This window comes from Clinocottus analis, unplaced genomic scaffold, assembly GCF_023055335.1.
Source record: "Clinocottus analis isolate CAN_PGR_092001 unplaced genomic scaffold, fCliAna1.0.p SCAF_9, whole genome shotgun sequence".
In the NCBI taxonomy this organism is placed as follows: Eukaryota; Metazoa; Chordata; class Actinopteri; order Perciformes; family Cottidae; genus Clinocottus; species Clinocottus analis.
The window spans coordinates 20485920-20508825 of NW_027176251.1; the positions used below are offsets into that span (position 1 = coordinate 20485920).

Here is a 22906-nt window from a genome sequence, read left to right on the forward strand (position 1 = left end):
CCAGCACATAGAAACATGTGATGATGTCCACACATAGTAAGTGATAAATGATAACACACATGTAGAAGAGATATGCCTAACCATTCAATTGTCAAAATGATCACACTGTAAATGTGAGCTGCAACAAATTGATTTTTGTCATTATCGATTAACCCAGTCAATAATATTTTTCATCATTTGTTGTCAAAAGGTTTCAAAATGAAATCTAAAATCACAATTTCCTGAAACTCAACATCTTCACGTGTCTTGTGATCGAGCTATATTACACAACTTGAAGATATATACTTTACTATGACATAAGACAAGAGAAAAGCAGAGCTTCCTCACATGCTAGAACTAGGTGACACTCAAATGATTAATCGGTCATAAAAAAATGTTGCTGATTAATTTCCTCAGGGTTAATAAATCAAAGTGTTTTGTGTGTCACATTCTGCTGTGCAGAGTTTGGGACATGTATTTCCACTACACCTTCCTCAAATGAGCCCTCAGTCTATTGGCTAATATTTCCCGTGACGCACTTCCTGCTAGCCAATCAGCTTGGCTCTGTCGCCCGGGCGCTGTTGCGGGAACTAACAGACACTCAAACTAGCAACAAGTGTCCCGTTGAGAGGAAAGCGACCACAGTCTGTCTGTAATGTGAGTTACGTGATGAAAGACGGCTACATGCACGTGAATGAACGCGTATCCGCATGCAGAGGGACGCGTTAGCTTACTGCTCTAGCCGGCTAACGATACTAGCTAACATAAGGAGATAAACTGCTTAGCTAGTCACTGCTAGCTATACAACGTTTCTGAACAACACCGGAAGTAAGGTAACACTTCCTTCAAAATATAGCTGCATGAGCCCCCACGTAACTCAACTAGCATGTCTGCTGCCTCTTTATTCATCTCGTGGACGATTTTATTTTGACAATTTGGACGGGAAGTGGTAGCGTCACCGTTTACGTCCTCACTGACAACGTCCCGTTCGCTCTTACGTGAATTTGAAGATGCCTGTCACTATCCGTAGATCTGGCAATGTTATGTTGCACTTTTCTCTCGCTTTATCCATCGTTAGGTTATCATGAAAGATTCGGCATTAGAGGTGTTTGCAAGAAGCATTTCCTTTCTGCAAAATGTCTTTTTTTTACCAGAGGTTTACGCGGTCCCTCGCGCAATACGTGGAGCAGCATTGTGGGATTCCTGGGAGAGCTCACTCTAGTCTTGTAATCAAATGCTCGTCTGTGTATTGCATGCTTATTAACCAAGGAAATGATAACTTCACAGATTGGATTTCAGTGCTTGTTCAGCCTGTTATTTAAAATCACAAATACCGTCCATAAGATACAGGCAACTCTTATCCAATTAAACCCAATTATGTCTGTAATAGTATCAATAAAAGCTTTGTAATGTATTCGTCACTCAAATTCAACCCTGAGTAAATAAAAACAAATAGTTACGCGTATAATGAATGAGTTTGAACTGTTTTCACAACACTTCTGAGGGTTGTCTGGATTAAAAGCTATAAGAGCAAAGCAATACACACTTTCAGTCGGTTAATGCTTCAAGTATGGCAAAATCTTTGTGTGTGTATATATATATATATATATATATATATATATATATATATATATATATATATAATGTTACACACATGAGGGGTCTTTTCTTTCCCTAAATTGGTTGTGTCTTTGTCAGTTGTCTGGGTTCCCATTGGCTGATGGGGTGGACGGTATCCCTATGTCTCACAGACTGACCAAGCACGAGCTCGATGAACAGTTTGAGCTGTTCTTGAAGGAGGTAATGTAACATAATGTACACACTGTTTATGTCATCATGTCACACATTTAGGGTTGCATGAATCACACTCGCGGGGACATAGATACGGCAACTTTGCTCGCTTACGTGATGCCTGTACTGCAAAATGGGCACTTTCACAGTATTTCCTGTTTTTTCTTTGTGCAAAATAGATAGAGATTGAATATCTTGAAATGTTACTAATTTTATTAAATACACATTTTTAGAATGCTGTACAAGATAACATTAAATCTGTCTCTGCATTTGCCCTGTGGTCTTTTTGTTTATGTGTCAAAAAAGTATTCACGACTGCTGCATTTCAGAATTCATCAATTACTTCAATAAAGTAGTTGAATAAATCGCGGGGGATGTATCATATTTTTTTCCACCCAATAACCACGATGAATCGTCAGCTAGCATTGGGATTGACAGGTCGCAAACACAGTATTGTCCCGTCAGGCATTTGTCCGTGTTTTGGTCGTTGACCTTTAACCTTTTCACAGTGTGTTTTCACTTCATGAATGTTAATTGTAACATTTTGGAGGCTGAAACATTTCACTTTGGGATAACTGCACCATGCTAAAACCACAGATGAGCAATTAGTTTACGACCATTTTGACAGCCTGCTGTTCTGTGAAGAAGAAAGAGTATCTGACTCATGGTATAAAATCCACAGACATCTCTCAGACTTAAACCGGGATTCCTCTCAGTCCGTTTCAGATGACTCTGACAAGCAGTCCGGCGCCAAAAGCAGTCAGAAATCTGCACAGAAAACATCCCAGAAAGCAGCAGTGCCTTGGTGGCAAGAGGATGAACACAGCAGTGATGGAACCGGGAGAGGTAATAAGTGGGAGAGATTCTTTGTGAAGTAACGCGCATCCCGTGGACATGTTCGCCTGGCACTTGTCCAGAAGGAGAATATGTCGGTGGCTGCAGTGATATCAGTGTTTGAGTCTCTGCGGGTGAAAATTTGGGCATATGTTATGGGATTTTATATTGGCCGTTATGAGCTGGCACTAATCAAGTGACCATAAAAGTAGTCTTTTGTGGAAAACAAAAACAAATGGAGGTCACTGGCTCCCTGGGGAACACCTGAGAGAGGAGGAGAAAGAACATTATAATTCCTCTCCTAAGCTGCAACACATTATGTTTAATTGGTATTCAGGCACATAGTCACCCTCAATTTCCTCATAACTTCATGCACTGAATGGACATTAATATGGAGTTGGCTGAATTGACACAAACATGTCGTGGCACTATTTCTGTTGCTAATGACTGTACTCGTAGTGTTGTTGAATGGTAAATGTCGACATCTCGACTTTGAAATGATGTGTCAAAGCCGATTTCTGTATCTTTCTGCCAAAGTTAAAACACAAGTCATTTCACATGAGAGATTTCTTCTGGTTGCACCATAAAAGTTACTGAGACCTAAGAGTTAAGCAGTATCTTAAGATCTATATCTTACTCACGCAGAGCAGGATGGTTAGAAAGATGAGAGAGACTGACGACAGAGCTGGAGTAAATGTATTTTTTTAATTTTAAGGTTACTACAGGAAAACATTGTCAGTTACAACAAACATTTATAATGACACTGACATGCTTGTTGTCTGTTGTTCTGTCCAGTTCCCATTATTTTGAATTGACGAGGTCACAAGTGTCATTTTATGCTTCATTCCTGTGGGACGGGATTTGGTTGTGTGTACCATAAATGAGTTGATAGCTGCTAGGTGTTGTTGTGTGCTAAGGTCACGGTTTCCCTAAAGCTTTTGGTTGATGGTATTGTTAGATTTGAAACTATTAGTCGATTGATGGATTTGCAGCTTCTTCTTTTTTATTAAGCCTCACTACGGGGCTCAGTCTGGTTGTAAGTTCCTCTGGCTGGTGAAAGTTTCCAATAGCAATCAAAGGTTTTTGTTGTACATGCTTGCCTCTCCATCCTACTCCTCAAAGTTCCTCTCTGTCTAACTTTCCACTTCTGACTGATCTCTCCTCGACTCATTGTTCTTTCTAAGTATCCAACAGGACAAGCATGATGTTCCTAAATGCTGTTTCCTCGTTTCATTTCATCCTGCTTCGCCAAGTGAACCAGAACACAGGCATTAGTTGAGAAGGGCACAGATAAAAGGTCCAATGTTTGCTTGACATAAGATACACAATACGATGAAGACTACAAAGTTTACAGTCATTCAAGATAAACTTGAGGAAATGAAATACATTCACCCTGAATAGAAGCTCTCGAGGTTAAAATGATACAGGTACGCGCATCGCAGCACATCATTCTTTTATTAGGGCAGCTTTAATTCCCGCATTGTGAAACCAAACTAGATTAAACTCTGAACGGACTATGGCTCATGAAAGCGACCTGTAATGTTCATAAACATTTTTAATTACCTGTAACCTTTTTATAAAACCAATAATAGACTAATTTAGAGTCTAAAGTGTGAGATATTGTTACATAGTCAATATGTTGTTGCATCTTGTCAACAAATCTCCCTCACTGCTGCGGCATTGAATTCATCGCACACACAAATATGCACTTCTTTCGAAAACGGTTGTCTTCACATCTTTGTATTTGTCTGTTTCTCTCCTGCTTTTTGAAACGCTGTCCCTTTGTTTACTCTCTTTCCCAAGCAGAGGTGGCCCAAAGCAGATTTATCAAAGCCAAAAGGTCTCAGCATGAGAACGACAATGGTGAGAGCATCACGATGGAGAGCTAAGAGTTCTTTCAGAGCACGTCCACTTTCTTTTCATTTTCTTAAACACTGTCTGTGTGAAAGCTTCATGCAGCCACAGTCGTGTTCTCGGGTTGTTTCTGTAGCAGTTCCTCTAAGAGACGACCTACACTGGGTTTAAATTCAGCTTCACTCATGGCATAGCAGGAAGCGTAGCGGGGAACATAGCATGATGCATACAAGGGAACATAGCATGATGCATACAAGGGAACATAATAGGAAGCATAGCAGGAACATCGCAGGGAACAGGAAAGGGAACATAGCAGGAAGCATAGCAGGAAACAGGAAAGGGAACATAGTAGGAAGCATAGTAGGGAACATAGCATGATGCATACAAGGAAACATAACGGGAAGCATACAAGAGAATATAATAGGAAGCATAACAGGAAGAATAGCAGGAACATAGCAGGGAACATAGCAGGAAGCGTAGCGGGGAACATAGCAGGAAGCGTACAAGAGAATATAATAGGAAGCATAGCAGGAAGAATAGCAGGGAACAGGAAAGGGAACATAGCAGGAAGCATAGTAGAGAACATAGCATGATGCATACAAGGAAACATAGCAGGAAGCATACAAGAGAATATAATAGGAAGCATAGCAGGAAGCATAGCAGGGAACAGGAAAGGGAACATAGCAGGAAGCATAGTAGAGAACATAGCATGATGCATACAAGGAAACATAGCAGGAAGCATACAAGAGAATATAATAGGAAGCATAGCAGGAAGCATAGCAGGGAACAGGAAAGGGAACATAGCAGGAAGCATTAAAGGGAACATGAAAGAGAACATAGCAGAAAGCATAGTAGGGAACATAGCATGATGCATACAAGGGAACATAATAGGAAGCACAGCAGGAAGAATAGCAGGAACATCGCAGGGAACAGGAAAGGGAACATAGCAGGAAGCATAGCAGGAAACAGGAAAGGGAACATAGCAGGAAGCATAGTAGGGAACATAGCCTGATGCATACAAGGAAACATAGCGGGAAGCATACAAGAGAATATAATAGGAAGCATAACAGGAAGAATAGCAGGAACATAGCAGGGAACATAGCAGGAAGCGTAGCGGGGAACATAGCATGATGCATACAAGGGAACATAATAAGAAGCATAGCAGGAAGAATAGCAGGAACATAGCAGGGAACAGGAAAGGGAACATAGCAGGAAGCGTAGCGGGGAACATAGCAGGAAGCCTACAAGAGAATATAATAAGAAGCATAGCAGGAAGAATAGCAGGGAACAGGAAAGGGAACATAGCAGGAAGCATAGTAGAGAACATAGCATGATGCATACAAGGAAACATAGCAGGAAGCATACAAGAGAATATAATAGGAAGCATACCAGGAAGCATAGCAGGGAACAGGAAAGGGAACATAGCAGGAAGCATTAAAGGGAACATGAAAGAGAACATAGCAGAAAGCATAGTAGGGAACATAGCATGATGCATACAAGGAAACATAGCGGGAAGCATACAAGAGAATATAATAGGAAGCATCGCAGGAAGAATAGCAAGGAACATGACAGGGAGCATAGCAGGAAGCATTAAAGGGAACACAGCAGGAAACTTACAAGCGAACATACCAGGAAGCATGACAGGGAACATAGGAGGAAGTATTCAAGGGAACATAGCAGGAAGTGTTGAAGGGAACATAGCAGGAGCAGGAGGCATACCAGGGAACAGACACAGGATTGATTATTTCCTACAAAACGTATAACTCCATCTGGCTCTACCTTCCTGTTCCTGCTCGTTCTGATAGTGCAGACTTTCTCACACAGGTCTGTCTTGTCTACTGACAACTGTCTGGAGGGAAGCACTGAGAGGGAGACCCTTATTTGGTATTTTAGTTAGAAGCCGGGGCATGCATTGAAAAGTGAAGTAAAATAAGATGCATCCGTCCACCCAGCGGTCCGTGTCAAAGAGATGAGCTGAAGAGGAGAGGGGGAGTTCTCTGTGAGCGCTGTGGGATTGATGTCCCTCCTCGCTGTTGTTTTCACACGAGGTAGCGACTGTAACTTATTTCTGTTTGAGTTGAATTGACAGAGAGATTGATCTCTTGTATTTTCCTTACCGGCTTCTCTTTGAAAAGGACAACACGAAAGCACAATCGATTGCAGGTCATTTTAATAAAAGATGGCCAGTGTGTGGAGATGAATGAAAACAAAGCCTGGTGTGGTGTAGATGTTTCATTCTGATAGCTATTCCAGATTTCATTTTGACAGTTCACCAACATTATTCGCCCTCATGTTTCTTCCTGCTGTCCGAAGGGGTCAGCGCGGAGCCCTTTTATAAGCCGGTGCCCAAACCTCGCCGCAAAGCCTCTGATAACACAGACACAGTGGGAACACACAGAACTCGGTCCGGCGGCTCTGACGGGGCGAGCAGTGAAAACCTCCAGTGTGACGAGACGCTCTCTGATGACGCTGCAGCAGCCAGCGCTGATAGTCATCCCCAGGGGGCCGGTGAAGATGGTAACTTCCACTCAAGCCCCAAAACCTCTTTGGTAGTCCAGCACTAGTCCCTCAGCAGTAGAGTCATAGACATCCCAGCACCACTAGTTCTCCCCAGTCTATTTTGTAAGTTCATGTTGTTCTGCCTGCCACATAGTCACTGTTTGCTTACTGGTACAGTTGATAGATCTATTTCATCGGAGGTAATTGGTTGTGTCATGGTTATTCACCACCTGCTTGAGACTTTTTGTGAAATCATATTGATGAACTGTCAATTTAATTTAACTTCCTTAGATAATGTGTCCGATATAACTTTGGAAATATAATATTTTGAGGACTGAACAGGACAGTGGAGCCATGAGTAGTAGTAATAGTACACAGTGTGCGTGTCCTCCATCAGTCCTAAAGTACATGTAAATATGAACTCTTTCATCATTTAGCATGTGATTTATTAAGGACGACTGAACAAATAAAGTCTCAAGCGAAAATATAAAGCCTCAAGCTGGGAAAGTATGGTTGAAATAGAAGTCACTGCTCTGACATGTGAGGAGCAGTGGTTGCAGAAAGAAGAGGAAGGATCATCTTTCTGAGAAAATGTCCTAATTACTCAATCAGACCCCACCTGCAGCTGATAGTCCTCAGTGTTGAATGACACTCGACACCAGAGGAATACATGCTCCAGAAGTAGCTCCAAGTATAATAAACAGCTGTTCTACTTCCAGCTAGCAGCCATAATCTCTGAACAAGGTTCACTCGTGCTTTTCTTTGACACTTTCCTTCAGGACTGCTGGCATCTGGGAAGACCTTCAGGAAGTCTTTGAGGAGGTCTGCTGGACAGGAGGACGAGGATCCAGGAGAAGCTGGTTTGAGGGAAGTCGGGCTGAAAGCGGCTCCATCGGGCGGAGACGAGCCGGGTGAGACCTCCGGGCACAACATAGTTTCCCCGCCTTCGCGTCAGTGACGGCGTGATGGTCAAGGTCCCTGTGACCTCACATCCGTCCCTTTCTCCTGAACGGGATTTCTCAGGAACTTTTGTGAAGGAATTTCCTCAAGTGTAGCACGGCTAATTAGAACTTGGGGGTCAAAGGTCACTGTGACTTGACACGACACGTTTTTGGCCGTAACTCATGAATTCGTATGCTAATTATAACAATTCCACACAAATATCTAGCTGCGTAAAATGATGAAGTGATGACATTTTAGACAGATGTGGTTTTAAGCTGCCACATGACTGGTTGGTGGAGGCATACATTCATTATATTACGTTGGCTAGAAGTTAGTTGGATCAACAACAACTGAGACATCTGCGGCTCCCCATCCTCCCCGTAATATTTCAGTTTAGAGGAATCACACTTCCTGTCTATGTGTGTTCATCAGTGATGGCTCCAGCCGCTAACGCGACAGCTATCGGCTTGGACACGATAGAGGAAGAAGAGGAGAAAGCCAGGTTCTTTGCCCAACTCGAGGCAGGAGCTCTATCCGCTATAGATTACTCCATCCTGAACAGAGAGCTGGACTCCACAAGCCCTACCATCACTACTACCCTCAGGTACGTGAGCAGCCATGCTGGAATATGACACCCGCTACGCACCGAAGGACAGAAGTAGTCTGAACAGATCAATCATGAAGGTGTCACTCGATGGTATGTTGCTTGTACAGTTCCATGTTTCCTTTTGGCAGACGGTTGAGCTCACGCAACAACATTCACATATTCATGTCCGAAACTTTCAACCTTTCCCGTGAGAGTTGCTCGTACAGGTGTTTCACACCAGATTCAGCAAACCCTCTAGAAGGCACAAACCTGCCGTGAGCGGCTGGTTTCAACTTGATGAATGTGTTGTTTGTGACGTGATCATTAGCATCCGCAGCTCTATATTACTCTCAAAGGCCAGCTGTTCTGCCGTAAAGCAGAAGGAATACAAAGAGGTACGTCAAACACTCTGTGGTTTCTGACAAAAATGAATCATATTTAACATTATGATTAGAGACATCACTGCAGGTTGTGTTGCAGGTTGTGTTGTTGCAAAGTGGCCGGCATGTGCAAAGATACCAAGGCGGTTGAAAATAAACTTGTTTAAATCAAAGACGTTCATGACTTCCATGCGAGGTGGTAAACAGTCATGGAGATGGATGAGAGAGTACACTCCATTACAGGATGTTACACTACTCACCTGAGGATGTTCACCTGTACAAAGACTCTGAGGAAGCTGTTGAAGTGCGAAACATTTTACTACTGAATCGCAAATGTTGTTGGCTTGCAAATTGTAAGCACACTCCTTCATACATTGGTAACATTAACAGATTAATTGTCATTTAAATTTACTGGTCACAAGGGTCACATAATTTCTCAACGTACCCAAATCTGGTTCAAAACAACTCCTGCAGTTGGGTGATGAACTGCTGTTCTGAATCATGAGATAAGTTAGGGAGGTTCATGGTCGATATATTGCTCCCCTCCGTGAAATGAACTCTCAGCGAGGCCTGGAGCTTCATCAGGCCCTGACGGATGTGCCAGAAGTTAACCCTGAACGGTGGGGCCAACAGAGCTCACGTGGGTCTTGGATAATGTCTGAGCTGCTTCAGGGTGGTGACTGTGATGTCATGAGGATGAATGTCCGCCCTCCAGGAGAGCTGAGGAAGCTGTGGAGCAGAGTGATGATGATGAAGGGAAGGCCAGGGTCCCGGAAGCGGCCAAAGAGTCTCCAGGTAAGAGCCATCATCCCTGGGAAACCCTGTTTTATTCATCCGTCTGGTTCCATGTGTCTAAGTCAGGTCGTTTCTCTCTCACTCGTTACAGGATCTCCAAATTACAGCGAAGATTTTGAGGAAGAGGAGAATGGAAAAGAGCTTTCAGAGAAGGTTTGTAGTTCAAATCTGTCAGGATTAAATTCAGAAAATGTCCTATGATAAGTTTGGACCTTATTGAGTGGACTCAAGGTCCACTTACTACATTTTTCTGTTAGCTTTCAACTCCATGAGTACACAGTGACTGGCTCAGGTGTCATCATGTGACCTGAGTCATGAGCCTCAGCCATGAGCCAGGTCCATAGCCGTCCTCTGTCTGAGCGCTCTCTGTTGCAGCATGCAGGTGTTCAAGCTGCAAAAAGAGTAGGACATGCTGGTGTTTTTGGCATGTTGCCTTCTATGTATTGGACCATCTTTTTCTGCTATACTAACATGACAGTATGGGTATTAAACAGCACCAATAATCTCAGCTGTATCTTCTCAGTTCTAGTATGACACACATTAAACAACATAATCCATGAGCTGCAAACCATTTGCTGTTCATATCTGTACACTGAAATATCACAAACAGACATCTTGCTACATGATTCAGTAGTTCATCCTGTAATCTTCTTTCTTTCTTTCAGAAGCATAAATTGTCTCCGATTCTAGCCAAAGGTAAGAGAAACAGACTCTGTGGTCAGCTGGGTGTTCGGAGAAATGCAGGTTTTCAGTAAAAGAGAAAGTGGAACGTAGTCTGTAGACCGAATGAGACAAACAAGACGTACACAACACGTATATCAATAAATAAAGAAGCACTCCAGTGGAAGCCCTGCTAATGTGTTTGTAATCTCATTTAAATGACGCTAGCATCATGTGAATCAACAATTACAGAGAAGCAGTCGTTGGCAATGAAGATCTCAGCTCTCAGGCTCCTTGAACGTTCTCATTAAATCATTGGTGTTAGTTAATTACAGACACCCAGTGTGTATTTACATATATTTATATGTGTTGTACTGCTATCTATGCTGCTACAGTACCAGGATAACGATGTGCTTCTAGAGCCCGTCTGAGCTGCAAATAAAACAAACTCAAACTCAACTTTTGTCTCAGTGTCTCTTCATGACTCCCTGGATGCCTCCGGCGGAGCAGAGAGGGGGCAGGACGCAGCCGGGTCGCTGGACAAAGGTAACGCTCACTCAAACAGGCTCAGACGGCAGAGAGAGTCCGGCAGCACCAAGCCAGACCAGATCATGCACTCTGGAAGTAGCACCATTACTTTGCTCCATGAAATTGGCTTTTTATTTAATACAATAAATATTCCAAATGTACTGCGAGCCAGCTTTATTTAAAGGCAGCGGGTGGCATACTATTGTCCTTTGTTTAATGTTTTGCTCCAATAGTTATCAAGATCGGTTCACAATGGATCATTTACGCCCATCTCATCCTGTCAGAAGACTCTACATCTATTCTAGAGCAACCAGACACGAGTTCCCTTTGTTCATTGATCATAACCCATGCTGCATTTTGTTTGTTTTTTTGCAAAAACACAGTGGCCGTTACAAATTAGTAATTCACAAGCTTGCTCCTTGTGTAAAAGTATTCAAATTCTGAATTAAACATAAATATCATTCCATAGACATTTCAGTCTTAAATCATAGTTTATGTTCTGATCAACTTCACAAACAGCAACATGTATTTCCTCACAATCCGTCATTGAGCTTCTCTGTTTCTTCTTAGTCAAATCTAAGAGCCAATGATTCATGGCTCTTCCCCCACAAATTAATTTTAAGACATGATACGTCATTTTTCATTGCCATAATGTCTAAAATGACATTAAGACTGAGAGACCACCAGGTTAAGTTCGGTCTTGTGTCCTTTTGGTCTGAATGAGCGCTCTGTCCAGGCCAGGCGTACGTGCAGAGCGGAGCCTCGGACCTGGAGGCTCTCCACGAGGCCTACAGACAGATCCACGTCGTGGGAGATCCAGATGACCATCGTTCACCTGTGGAAGGGAGCGGGAGGGTCATCAGACCCGTGTCTCCATCTTCGCCTCCTCATCACGCCACTCGGTCTCTTCAGCCGGCTTCTACCAACGAGTCAGGTCAGACGCCACCGAGACCTTCTGGGGACTTTTAAAGAAAATAACTAAATAATAAGTACACTGCAACAGCATTTTTACATGAAATACTTTTCATTTTACTTTTGATTCTCACAAAAGAAAATGTCATACTCTGCCACTCTGGCATAAACTAATATTCATCAGTTTTCATTCCTTGTTTGTTTTCCCCCATTTTACTATTTATTTCATTCTCTCTCTGTCTCTTAAATATAAAATCTCTTTAAGACACGACAACAGAAGCATTGGGCTCTGAAACTCATCATGTCTAGAAGCTCAGGAAAATATGGAATTAAAAATGGTCTCCCAGAAAATTCTGAAGGTTGGCGAGCGTGACCACCAAACTGCAAAGAGTATTTGTAGCTGTTGGTGGACTCCCTCTGTCCATCTGTATGATCCACTGGTCCAACTGGAGGAAAGATGCATCTACAAAGCGGCATCCCAGTTGAAGGCCGGGTTGGTAAAGTTGTCCCAGAGTCTGACAGCTATCCCTTCAGGTGCACCTCCAAAGCCACGCCCCCTAAACGATCATAACGATCGTAAACAACAAACATGGCTTTTGTTAGTATTCACAGCTGGTGACAGGCAGGAAGACAGAAATCAATCATTTATTAATTTCTGTCAGGATGTAATGAGAATTTCAACTAAAATATTCCTGAAGAAGATGCCAACCCGGCCTTTAAGGGCCTGACTCCTCAGGTAGACACACTAGGTGTGTTGTACTGTGAGTCTGTGGAATCACACTTTCAGGTGCTCATCACAGTTGAATCCTAGTTTTGTTTATGAATCCAGAGCTTCCGACTGTGGAAGAGTTGATGAGACCCATCCGTCCAGAGAGGGAGCATCTCAGAGGCTTCACCCTGCAGCCCGTCAGGTTAGTCCTGCACAGTCCTACCAGAAACTATACACAGTATAGACATATTGTTATTGTTATGAACATGTCAAAAGTATTGATGGTAGAGCAAACACATGTATAATAACATATCATAATCATACATTGTCTTTGTATAGTGCTTTAAAAGGTACTCAAGGCACTTTACACGGTAAAGACAAACAATAGAACGACAAACCAAGAAAGATGACAATAGAGAGAAACAAAAAAAATAAAATAAACTAGCATCACGGGCTAAATGCAGATTTAAATAAATGGTGAAGTGCTGTTTAGAAAGTGGCGAGTGATGGAGAACGTCTGAGGTGCTGAGGAGAGAGATCCAGAGGAAAGAGGCCCCGCCCCCTCAGGTCTGATGAGGGGAAGGTCACTGTAATCCAGTTCTGAGCTAATGTCACCTTCAAATGAAGCTTTGAATGTTATTTTAAGACTCTAAAATAATAGCCCTCAAAAGATTGAACTTCATTTGAATAAAGTGATTCATCAGATTTAAAATGAGTCTTAAAAAAACAAAATGTGTTCAACCAACTTCCTTTAATGACTTTAACTGATTGATTTCTGAGATTGAAATGTGAAACAAGAAAAACTTTGGAACGAGGCAGAATATGTATTAAAGCATGATAAAAAGCATGTTGTGAATTGTCTTTTTTTTAACAGATGTTGACTTATGAGAAAAGTTTGGGGAACAAGAGTGAAAGTTTAAAAAAAATCCATAAATACTCAAGTCTGCACAGATTCTCTGATAAAATAGTCCTTTTTATTGATGTTTTATAGACGTTTTATCACTCATTTGTACGAGATTATGTTGGTCGATAGTTTACCAAAATACATAATAAGCCTAGATCAATGAAACAATAACACCTAATAATAATGATGAGCCGAGATGAATAATAATAATACCTAATAACAAGCCTACAAGAAAAAGAGCTTTTTTCTCTGGACCCAAAGGCTGAAGCGTGTGTATTTGTGAGTTAATCAACATTAACAACATTAACGGTCATTGAATGATGACACCTGTTCAATCTGAGCTTCAACAGCCAAATCCAACACTGATAGACATCAGACAGATCTGAGTCATGTTTTAATTGACTTTCAACCCTGAATGTAGTCACAACAGCAACACAAACCTTTGTTGAAAGCGTCTTTGTGTCTCTTCACATGCTGTGGTTCCAGTGCTGGAGGACCGGAGGACCAAGGAAAGACACCCCGCATCCTGGACAGGACTTTCCCAGAACCGACGCCTCCAGACTCCCACCGGCAGCGAGCGGAGCGGTCTGACCCCGCAGAGAGGATGCAGGCAGCCGGAGGGTCGAACTGCAGCCCCCCAGACCCCTCCAACCTGACGTGGAGCATCAGACAGGAAGTAGAGAAGCTGATGCAGGACCAGAACAAATCCTCTTCCAAGCCCTCTCAGGCTGGCAGAGCTAAGAAACAACAGGTGAGGACCACTTCAAACTGTTCTCCCTTTCAGGAAAGCTTTGTAATGGCATCAGACAGAACACTTAGTGGGTGGGATCACATGTAACGGGCCTGATGTTCTCCCCAGGCCTCGTATGGAGCCGCTGTTTCCCTCTCCTCTACGTCTTCAGTGAGGAAGCCCACCGGGGCCCCTGTGAGAGGCAGGAGGGTGGAGGGGAGAACAGCAGGGCCCTCCAGGGCCTCGGGGCCGAGTCCAGCTGCAGCGTCAGCCAGAAGTCAGCCTTCTGCTTCCCGTCCTCTGCAGCATCCAGGAGAGAAAGACAGAGTCACGAAGAGCCAAGACAAAGAAGACTCCACAGGTTGTTAATGGCACTCGCACACACAATTTTAAGTTATGGGCGTTGTCTCTCGCGACAAAAGGTTTATATTTCTTTACTTTTAAATCTAAGCAAAGATTTCCATCCTCTTCATGTTATTATCTTTGGAGTAATTTGTTTGGATCCCGTTGTGTCTTCATAATGCAGGAGCCTGGTGTGTTAGAAGTGTGTGTGTGTGTGTAAATGTGCTGAATGCCTTCTGTGTTTGTTGGATGAGCAGAGCCGGGTCTGAAGGTGAGCAGCGAGCTGGTGGCGTCCGTTCAGTCCTTAGTGGCTGTCCTCCAACAGCAGATAGACACCAGCAGTCACCAGGACGCCACAGACGCACAGGAAGTCCCCAAACCGACACATCGGCTTCCAAATAACGTAGGGAAAATAAATACTAACTCTCTTTTTCGTGGTCAAATCGCATGTGAGATACAATGCTAACTCAGTGTGTGTCCAGCTCTGTCGCTCTCAGAGCAAATTGAAGCGTTATAATTATTATTGCACTGCTGTTTTGTTTTGTTTGTGTTTTACTGCAGTTAGTTGTGCAACTCTTTGCTGAATAATGACAATAAACTCTCCTTGAATCTTCCAGTGGTACGTAGCCGCTAGCGTCAGGTTGTAGCATTGAGGTCTTATTGACGATCCACAGGACTGTGAATGCAAGAAGAATTAGAGCCACCATTAGCTACACAGATGCACTTATTTCACGTTATTGCATTTAAATGGGAGTAAGAATATCATTTCAAACGTTTGCATTTCACTTTGGCTTGAGATGTTTAAAGAAGGACGAGTTGTGGGTCTTTGCAGACGGGATCATGTCTCTGTGGTTCACTCTGCTGGGGGGCCGGCTCCTGAATGGATGAAGTAAACGTCACATAATGAGCTTCTTCTATGACCAAACTGTCAGGCTTTGAGCTCCACAGTTGATGATGCATGTGATGTCGGTGCTGACGTCTGACTTGCAGAGGGAGGAGGACGGCTCTCTGGTGGAGGAGCTGAGAGGCCAGCTGGCTCACAAGGAGAGCGAGCTGCAGGTGATGAAGGGAGGCGCAGAGGAGCTCAACTCCCTCAGACAGCAGAACTACCTCCTGCACAGCAAGGTGCTCACACACACTTACAGCTCAGGGCCTTTCAACACAGAACATTCATACGTTTCCTTGTCATCTGATTGTTAGCTGGAGACTCTTTTATTTGTTTCGATGCATGAATCTGTAGTGGCAACAACATCACATGGATAAGTAGTAAACAAGCTGATGTTTTTCTCTCTCCTCAGCTGAGAAGTGCAGAAGAAGCCAGTCAGAAGCAGAGATGGCCCGAGGCCACGGACTCTGCTGCAGAGGGGAAGCTCCAGCAGATTGATAAAGAGATGAAAGAGCAGGAGACGCTCATCAAAGGTTACCAGCAGGTCGGTCCTCCTGAACGTTTCTCTCTTTCTGTTCACGGTGCATTCCTGTCGGGGGTTAATCTGCCTGTGGGCTTCCCTCTGGTCCTCATTTATTCATTCTCTTTTGGAATATCTTCTTCTGATATACTGTTGTTCCAAGCTTGTCGACTCTGTTGTGCTTTTGTGTTAAAAAATGTGTCATAACAGAAATGCACTTGCTCTGTTAGGATGCCGGGATGAAGACACAAAGACCAAACTACTTTAATGTCATCAAACAAAGAGACATTCTCCCTCCTCATTTCTAAAATGGTCCTAAATTGATAACAGAGAACTTCCTTGTGTCATGAATGAGGCGGTACAAGACTTGAAGCGGCGGCGCTGTGCGTGTCTGACCAATCAGCAAACCCCACCCCTAAAAGTTCTGGTGGTTGGAAAGGAGCTTCAAATTCAAAAAAGTCTGTTTTCTGCTCACTACAGAGTAAACTATGAAGTCTCAGTTATACAGGGGTGTGAATCTACAGGAGGGATTTGGGTCACAGCCTAATTGACCCTGTTGTGCTGCTGCACATCCAGTCTCACTGAGATAACGTCACATTTCCTCAGTAACACGTTCCATTGTGCCAGCTCAGTAGTCTTAATTCATTCTTAAAATGAAGCTGGCACCAAAACCGCTGACTCGTGTCTTAATTGCATGATGTGTAGTTTTCTTCTTGACCTCTTCTGCTTCTTTTTCCTCTTGTGGTTCAGTTGTTGTTCGAGTGCAGTAAAGCTGAGGTTTCATTTGCAGGAGAATGAGAAGCTGTATTTGCAGATGAAGGCTCAGCAGGTTAAGAGCAAAGCCAACGAGGACGCCATGTTTAGCGAAAACCAGCGGCTGCTGAGCGAGCTGGCGTTCACAAGGTGTGTCCACCAGAGATCATGGTGAATGTCTTCCAAGTATACATTTCTTAATTTTTCATAAAATGTAGTTAACTGTTGCTTGTATTCTCTATGGCATCTTTCCATCTTGATCAGGGAGCAGCTGAATAAAACCTCGAGGACTGTGGGAAGTGTGTGCTTAATGGATCACACTCAACGCATTGCAGACTTGTTAGCTCAACTGAATACATTTCAGGTATGTATGAAAGTCACTGAAGGTCACCTCTTGTGTTCTCCAGCCCACACTGAGGATATACTGCATCTATATTCAGATATAACTGACACCAGGTTATTGGTGATAATGACCCATCGCCTGCTTCATTGAGCAACTTGTGGAGATTGCAATCCCATCAAAGAAGCGGTGCCTTCAAGGGTTCAGTCATTCATCCTCGCTGAGGACGCACGCTCGGTGTTCAGGAAACAGAGAGATGTGTTTCTGTGTGCAGAGGAATGAGGCCAAGCTGTCTGAGGACGTCCACACACTGAAGCAAGAACAGCAGGCTCTGCAGGTCGAGCTGCAGCTGATGAAGAAAGAGAGGGACCTCGCTAAAGCTCAGGCTGCGTCTGCTTCAGGTGAAACTGGATTCAGAGCCGTGGTAGAATTGACACCAATTTTCTTACAGACCTTTATACTGAATATACAAATCTATCCATATTCTGACAGTAGCAGGGGACAAGACCTTTGAGATGCGCGTGCTGGAGGACGAGCACAGAGAAGAAGTGGCGGCCCTGAAGAAGAAGCTGCAGTGGTTTGCTGAGAACCAGGAGCTGCTGGACAGAGATGCTGGCAGACTGAATGCCGCTACAGCCGAGATACACCAGCTCCAGGAGCAGGTCAGGCTTCCCTATTACCACTCAACAGTGTGTCGAAGGCAAGACACGTGTGAATGGAAGTGAATGCTTGGATGGTAGATGGTAGCCCCTCTCATCAGTCTGTGAATGGGTGAAGGATGTGTAGTGTTAAAGCACTGAGTGGTCGGAGGACTAGAAAGCTGCTGTGCAGGTCCAGTCCACTTACCATAAGTATCTAGACATAGTAGATCAGACTGTACACCATCATTCATAGAGTCCATGCACTTCATTTGGTCCCATAAGGATCTGTGAAGGTTCCTCCCCACCATCAGCTGCTCAGGAGGCAGAACTCTGGGTTTCATCTCATCATTGTTGTCGGCTAATAGCAGCATGACAGATGGAAATATATAGCACAATGTCTGATTCCCATCGGCAGCTCCAGTTGTGAGAACAGGACACTGACGTTGGTGTGTGTGCAGCCGCTGTATCAGCTGAACAAGTCATACACGTTGATCAATATGGTCTCCACCAGTTTAATAATCCCACCAGGTGCAATGCTTGTCGGTCAAAATAAAATAGTGTGGTGCTGCGAAGATGTTTTGGCGTCTTTGTCTGGTATTTATTCCATCTAGAAGAAATCACACCATAATCATTTAAAATGTTTTTCAGTGAAAGTGAGATTCATGATGTAAGAACCATCATTCAATCGAATATCACGTGTTCATTATCAGTCCAAATTCTCACAATTATGTACACTACCGTTTAAAGGTTTGGGGTCACCCAGACACGTTTTTAGTTTCTTCGTAAGTTCTCTCATGGAATATCCTTCACTTCTTTATATTGTTTAAATCGTCCAGCCCTAGTGTCGGCTATGGTGTGTTGTCGTCAGTGTGATGCTGTGTGTGTTGTGACTGACAGCGTCTCCGTGTCAGGTCGAGCGGCTGAAACTGGAAGTGGGCAAACGAGGCAGTGAGCAGCAGAGGAAGAGCAAAGAGAAAACCATGGACACGAAGAGGATGCGGGACCTCGAGCGACAGGTCTCTCACGCGAACAAACACGCTGACTCATCACACTTGTTCCAGTGTCTCTCCCTCAACCTCCCCCTCCATCATGCCCTCAGAGTCTTCCTCTCTCCACCAGGTGAAGGAGCTGGAGCAGATACTGCGAGGCAGGAACCCAAACTCCCTGCCCGCTCTGATCTACGCTGCGGCGGCGGCCGGCTGTCAAGAGGAAGCGGCCGCCAAGACGCCGCCGGCACCCGGCAGGGTCAACGCCCTGCTGGAGCGCAGGATCCAGCGCCTGGAGGCGGAGCTAGAGGGCCACGACGAGGAGGCCAAGCGGGGCCTGCGGGCCATGGAACAAATGTTCCACAGGATCAAGGTACAGCGACGTCAGGCCAGCTGTAATAACTGCTGAATGGTGTCGTGACCTCCGAGGGTCAACAATTAAAGGAAAGAAATTAAAGGAAGCGGAAACGAGCTCTCCTGCAGGCATACATCTTACATCTTGCTAGCACAAAGGTGTTCATGTCTCTTTCTTTATCCTCCTAACGCCAAAGCCTACAGACTAAATGTACCGTGAAGAAGATAGAGTGGAACCGGCAAAACGCCAAAAACCAGCCTCCAACATGCAGAGGAGGAATCTTAATTATCTGTAAACGCAAGTCTCATATTCACGGTCGACCTTATTGCCTTTGTACAAGTAAATATACGAGTCGTGACAGTTTCATTGTAAGTACTCTCACTGCCAGCAGGGGGAGACAAAGGTTGTGTTCTTCAGCGAAACTTTTTCTGCTGCTGCTACATGAAAAATATGACAGAAAACCTGTCTTAAGGGGGATTCATAACCATATTGACAAGACAAGGACAAAACACGGGCAGCCAATTAGCTTTAGCTGGATGCCAATACGTGACGAAGATGCAGGGGAAGAGACCGCCACCTACATCAATGACAGCTTTATGGTTGTTTGTTTGCATGATGAGGAAAGAAGAAACCAAGAGGAAGGGTGTTGGATCCTCAGATGCTCATATCAAATGCAAAAAAAACAGGCTGATCTTCACTATTCTGAATTAACATAGCATTACTGTAGTTCTTGTACTTCCTTCTTGTATTTCCTTATGTAGTAAGAGGAGGTCACAGGATGGACCAAGGAGCAACACATTGACATGAACTGCAACAAAATGGCATCCAAAACAAACTTTACCAAATGATTGACATGTAATTGTGTGCGGCGTGTTTAGCTCCGCTATGAGCAGCAGATCTCCGAGCTGGAGCAGAAGCTGGAGCAGCACCAGCAGCAGCAGCAGCAGCAGCAGGTGGAGGTGGAGGTGGTGGGGTCCGAGCCGCGGCGCTCTCAGTCTGGACCGCTGGAGGAAGAGCTTCGGCGTGTGGAGAAGAGCCATCAGGAGAGAGAAACATGTCTCCAGGACCAGATTGAGTCTCTCCAGCAGCAGCTCAAGCACACGGTAGGAGCTCATCAGGTCATGAACACGCAGACACACCTGAACGAGCTTCAGCCTCAATCGTGTCGATGAACATAAGATTAAACACGACTCACAGAAACGTGAGATTCTATACCGACGATGTCGGATATTTGTGATTATATAAGTGATGATTAGACAAATCCAGAGGATGAGAAGATAACCTCACACCCCTTCACAGGCCCAACCCAGTCCCGACCGACACCGCCGCCAAGCCGAGGCAGCGTTTGGCGCCCGGATAGAGCGGCTGAACAACGACCTCGCCTCCAAGACGCGGACCATTCAGGAGCTTTGCCGCACGGTCGAGAGACTGCAGAAGGAGAGGAGGAACATGATGTTCGTCCCCAACCCGCGAACAGAAACCCGTCCCGCGGAGACGAAGAGGCAACCGGCCAAAACACTGCGCTCTGCTGCCGCGGGAGGGGAGGAGACGTTCCCAGCTGCTCACTGTGAGAAGACCTACCAGCCCACCGTCTTCACAGGTACCGACTTTCCTCTGCATGAACATCAAGGTTCAAGGGTTTTATTTCGCCATTTGTGCCTAAATCTACAGTCCAGACACATTGGATAAACATCATCATTTATAGGGAATGCTAGACTCTGATTGTCCTTTTGTTCCATATAATGGCCTCCACTCAAACTGTCACCCTTCTGACTAAATGTAATGACTTAACTTTAAATGGAAAAAAAAAAATGATTGCGTCCTACTTACTGGAGTAGTGAACAATGTACATTATGCTAAAGGTTGTTCCAGGTATTAGCAAACCCCCAGGTGTTACCAGGAAGTGGATTGACGGTATTGTCTTTTGGCGCCTTTTTGCCAGGCAGTCACATCTCGGAGGTCATGCAGGAAAACGAGGCTCTGAAGGAGCTCGTGGAGCGTCTGCAGCGGCATAGCAAGCAGGAGATGGAGGCGTTGAGCTCTGACGCTCTACGAGCCAAGGAGGAGCTGTGCAGGTCTGTATCGGTGCCAACACGCCAGCTGACCGTTCCCCGCAGAGCGCTGGATGCCGAGAGACTGACGTGTTGTGATCCGTTAGGCTGGAGGCTCGCTCTGCAGAGCGGCTGTCCTCAGTGAGAGCGGAGCACCTCCGGGTGCTGGACCAGCTGCGTGCCGCCCACGCCCTGGAACACGCGTCCTCCAAGGTCGCCGACCTGGCCAATAAGCTCAACACTCAGGAGGTACGGGCTCCCTCACCTGTCACCACATGTCGACAGGAAGTCCTGACCGTGACGCTGTTAACCTTTAACCTTCAACCTTTAACCTTCCCCACCAACCTGCAGATCACGGTGAAACATCTACGAGAGCAGCTGAAAGAGGTGCAGGGGGCGAAAGAGGCTCTGGCTATATCGAGGACCCGAGAAGACGCTCTGCAGAAGCAGGTGATGCGACACACTTCATGTGTTATTCATTTAAAAGAATAGATATATATATATCTATATCTATAAATAGATATAGATATATTGTGTAATGCGATGTATATATGGTGCCATATGTATGTGTGTATGTATATATATATATATATATATATATATATATATGGCACCATATACACATTGCAATCCTCTCTCAAAATGTAAACATTATTACATGCAATATACTTGGATAACAGTAGATGGAGACAAAGACAAATCCAATGTGATGGTCGTTGGAGCTTACGGCACCTTTTTAGATCGAAATATTATTTTCTGCCAGGTTGAGAGATCTAAAGAAGAATTGCTATTTAGAATCAGTAGTTTGGGACAATATCTAGGACTTCCAACATGTAAAAAGATGTGCTGGCATTCTGACTGTGTGGTGAAGTGACACAAAACCTCTTCTGGATTTTAATTCAATGTTGCTCCAATCTTTAGCGAGGAGTAGCGCGCTCCCTTCCATCCCCTCTTTTCATGTTCTCACTGCTCTGTGTGTAGCTGACCCGCCTGCTGACGGACCTGAAGGAGGCGAAAGACGCTCAGAGCCCAGAGGTGAAGCTGCTGTGTGGCCTGGAGAGGAAGATCATCACCATGGAGCTCAGACACCAACACAGAGAGCAGGAGCTGCAGCAGGTACACGGCTCCACGGCATGAGTGATTATCAGGGTTTATATATAAGCAATGAAAAGCATGAATAAGGAGGTTCTTTGGGTTGATACTGATCAGAGTTCCCCCCCGTAGGTGATCGGGGGCTCGTGGCAGACGTCAGATGCTGATCAGCAGTCGGAGCTGCAGAGCTGGAAGCGTCTGGCTGAGGACAAGAGCAGAGAGCTGGAGGCTTTCCGTCTGGAGCTGGACTCCATTCTGGACATCCTGAGACATCTGCAAAGACAGGGGGTCGTCCTGTCCCGCTCCTGACCCCGTCCTGCCCCGCTCCTGACCCCGTCCTGACCCTATCCTGCCCCATCCTGACCCCGTCCTGCCCCCGTCCTGACCCCATCCTGACCCAGTCCTGTCCTCGTCTTGACCCCGTCCTGCCCCGTCTTGACCCCGTCCTGCCCCCGTCTTGACCCCGTCCTGGCCCAGTCCTGACCCCATCCTGACCCTGTCCTGCCCCCGTCTTGACCCCGTCCTGGCCCCGTACGGACCCCGTCCTGTCCCCGTCCTGTCCCCGTCCTGTCCCCGTCCTGACCCCGTCCTGTCCCCGTCCTGACCCCGTCCTGACACCATCCTGCCCCGGTCCGGACCCCGTCTTGACCCCGTCCTGCACAGCCTCTCACCCAGAGGAGGACATGCACATGCCAGGTCTGACTGACGTCTACTTTGTGAACGCTGAAGCTGATGATCGTGTATTGAAGCCAGAGATGGACGACAAACGCAACACTCACTGTCTGTTGTGTCGCAGAGGCAGACACATGTGAAGCCAACAAAACAACACACACTGTA

General features: G+C 45.1%; 1 protein-coding gene across 4 annotated transcripts; it reads left to right on the plus strand.

The window, feature by feature from the left end:
• Positions 1-575: 575 nt before the first annotated feature.
• On the plus strand, positions 576-22440 carry cep162 (centrosomal protein 162). Of its 4 annotated transcripts, none has more exons than XM_068570762.1 (30): positions 576-636; positions 1678-1779; positions 2487-2616; positions 4411-4467; positions 7737-7868; positions 8332-8503; positions 9581-9660; positions 9752-9813; positions 10326-10356; positions 10792-10866; positions 11585-11782; positions 12590-12671; positions 13860-14124; positions 14233-14464; positions 14703-14848; positions 15436-15570; positions 15744-15875; positions 16642-16754; positions 16869-16968; positions 17219-17345; positions 17437-17606; positions 18497-18601; positions 18705-18944; positions 19805-20029; positions 20226-20526; positions 20869-21001; positions 21085-21226; positions 21329-21427; positions 21959-22093; positions 22202-22440. In XM_068570762.1, the coding sequence occupies exons 2-30, from the start codon at positions 1720-1722 to the stop codon at positions 22376-22378; spliced, it is 4056 nt and encodes a 1351-aa protein (XP_068426863.1). In that variant the 5' UTR covers positions 576-636; positions 1678-1719; the 3' UTR covers positions 22379-22440. The 4 variants fall into 4 exon arrangements, with proteins under 4 accessions (XP_068426863.1, XP_068426865.1, XP_068426866.1 ...); XM_068570764.1 differs by having other exon boundaries at positions 17440-17606; XM_068570763.1 differs by lacking the exon at positions 576-636 and adding an exon at positions 655-812.
• Positions 22441-22906: the final 466 nt, after the last annotated feature.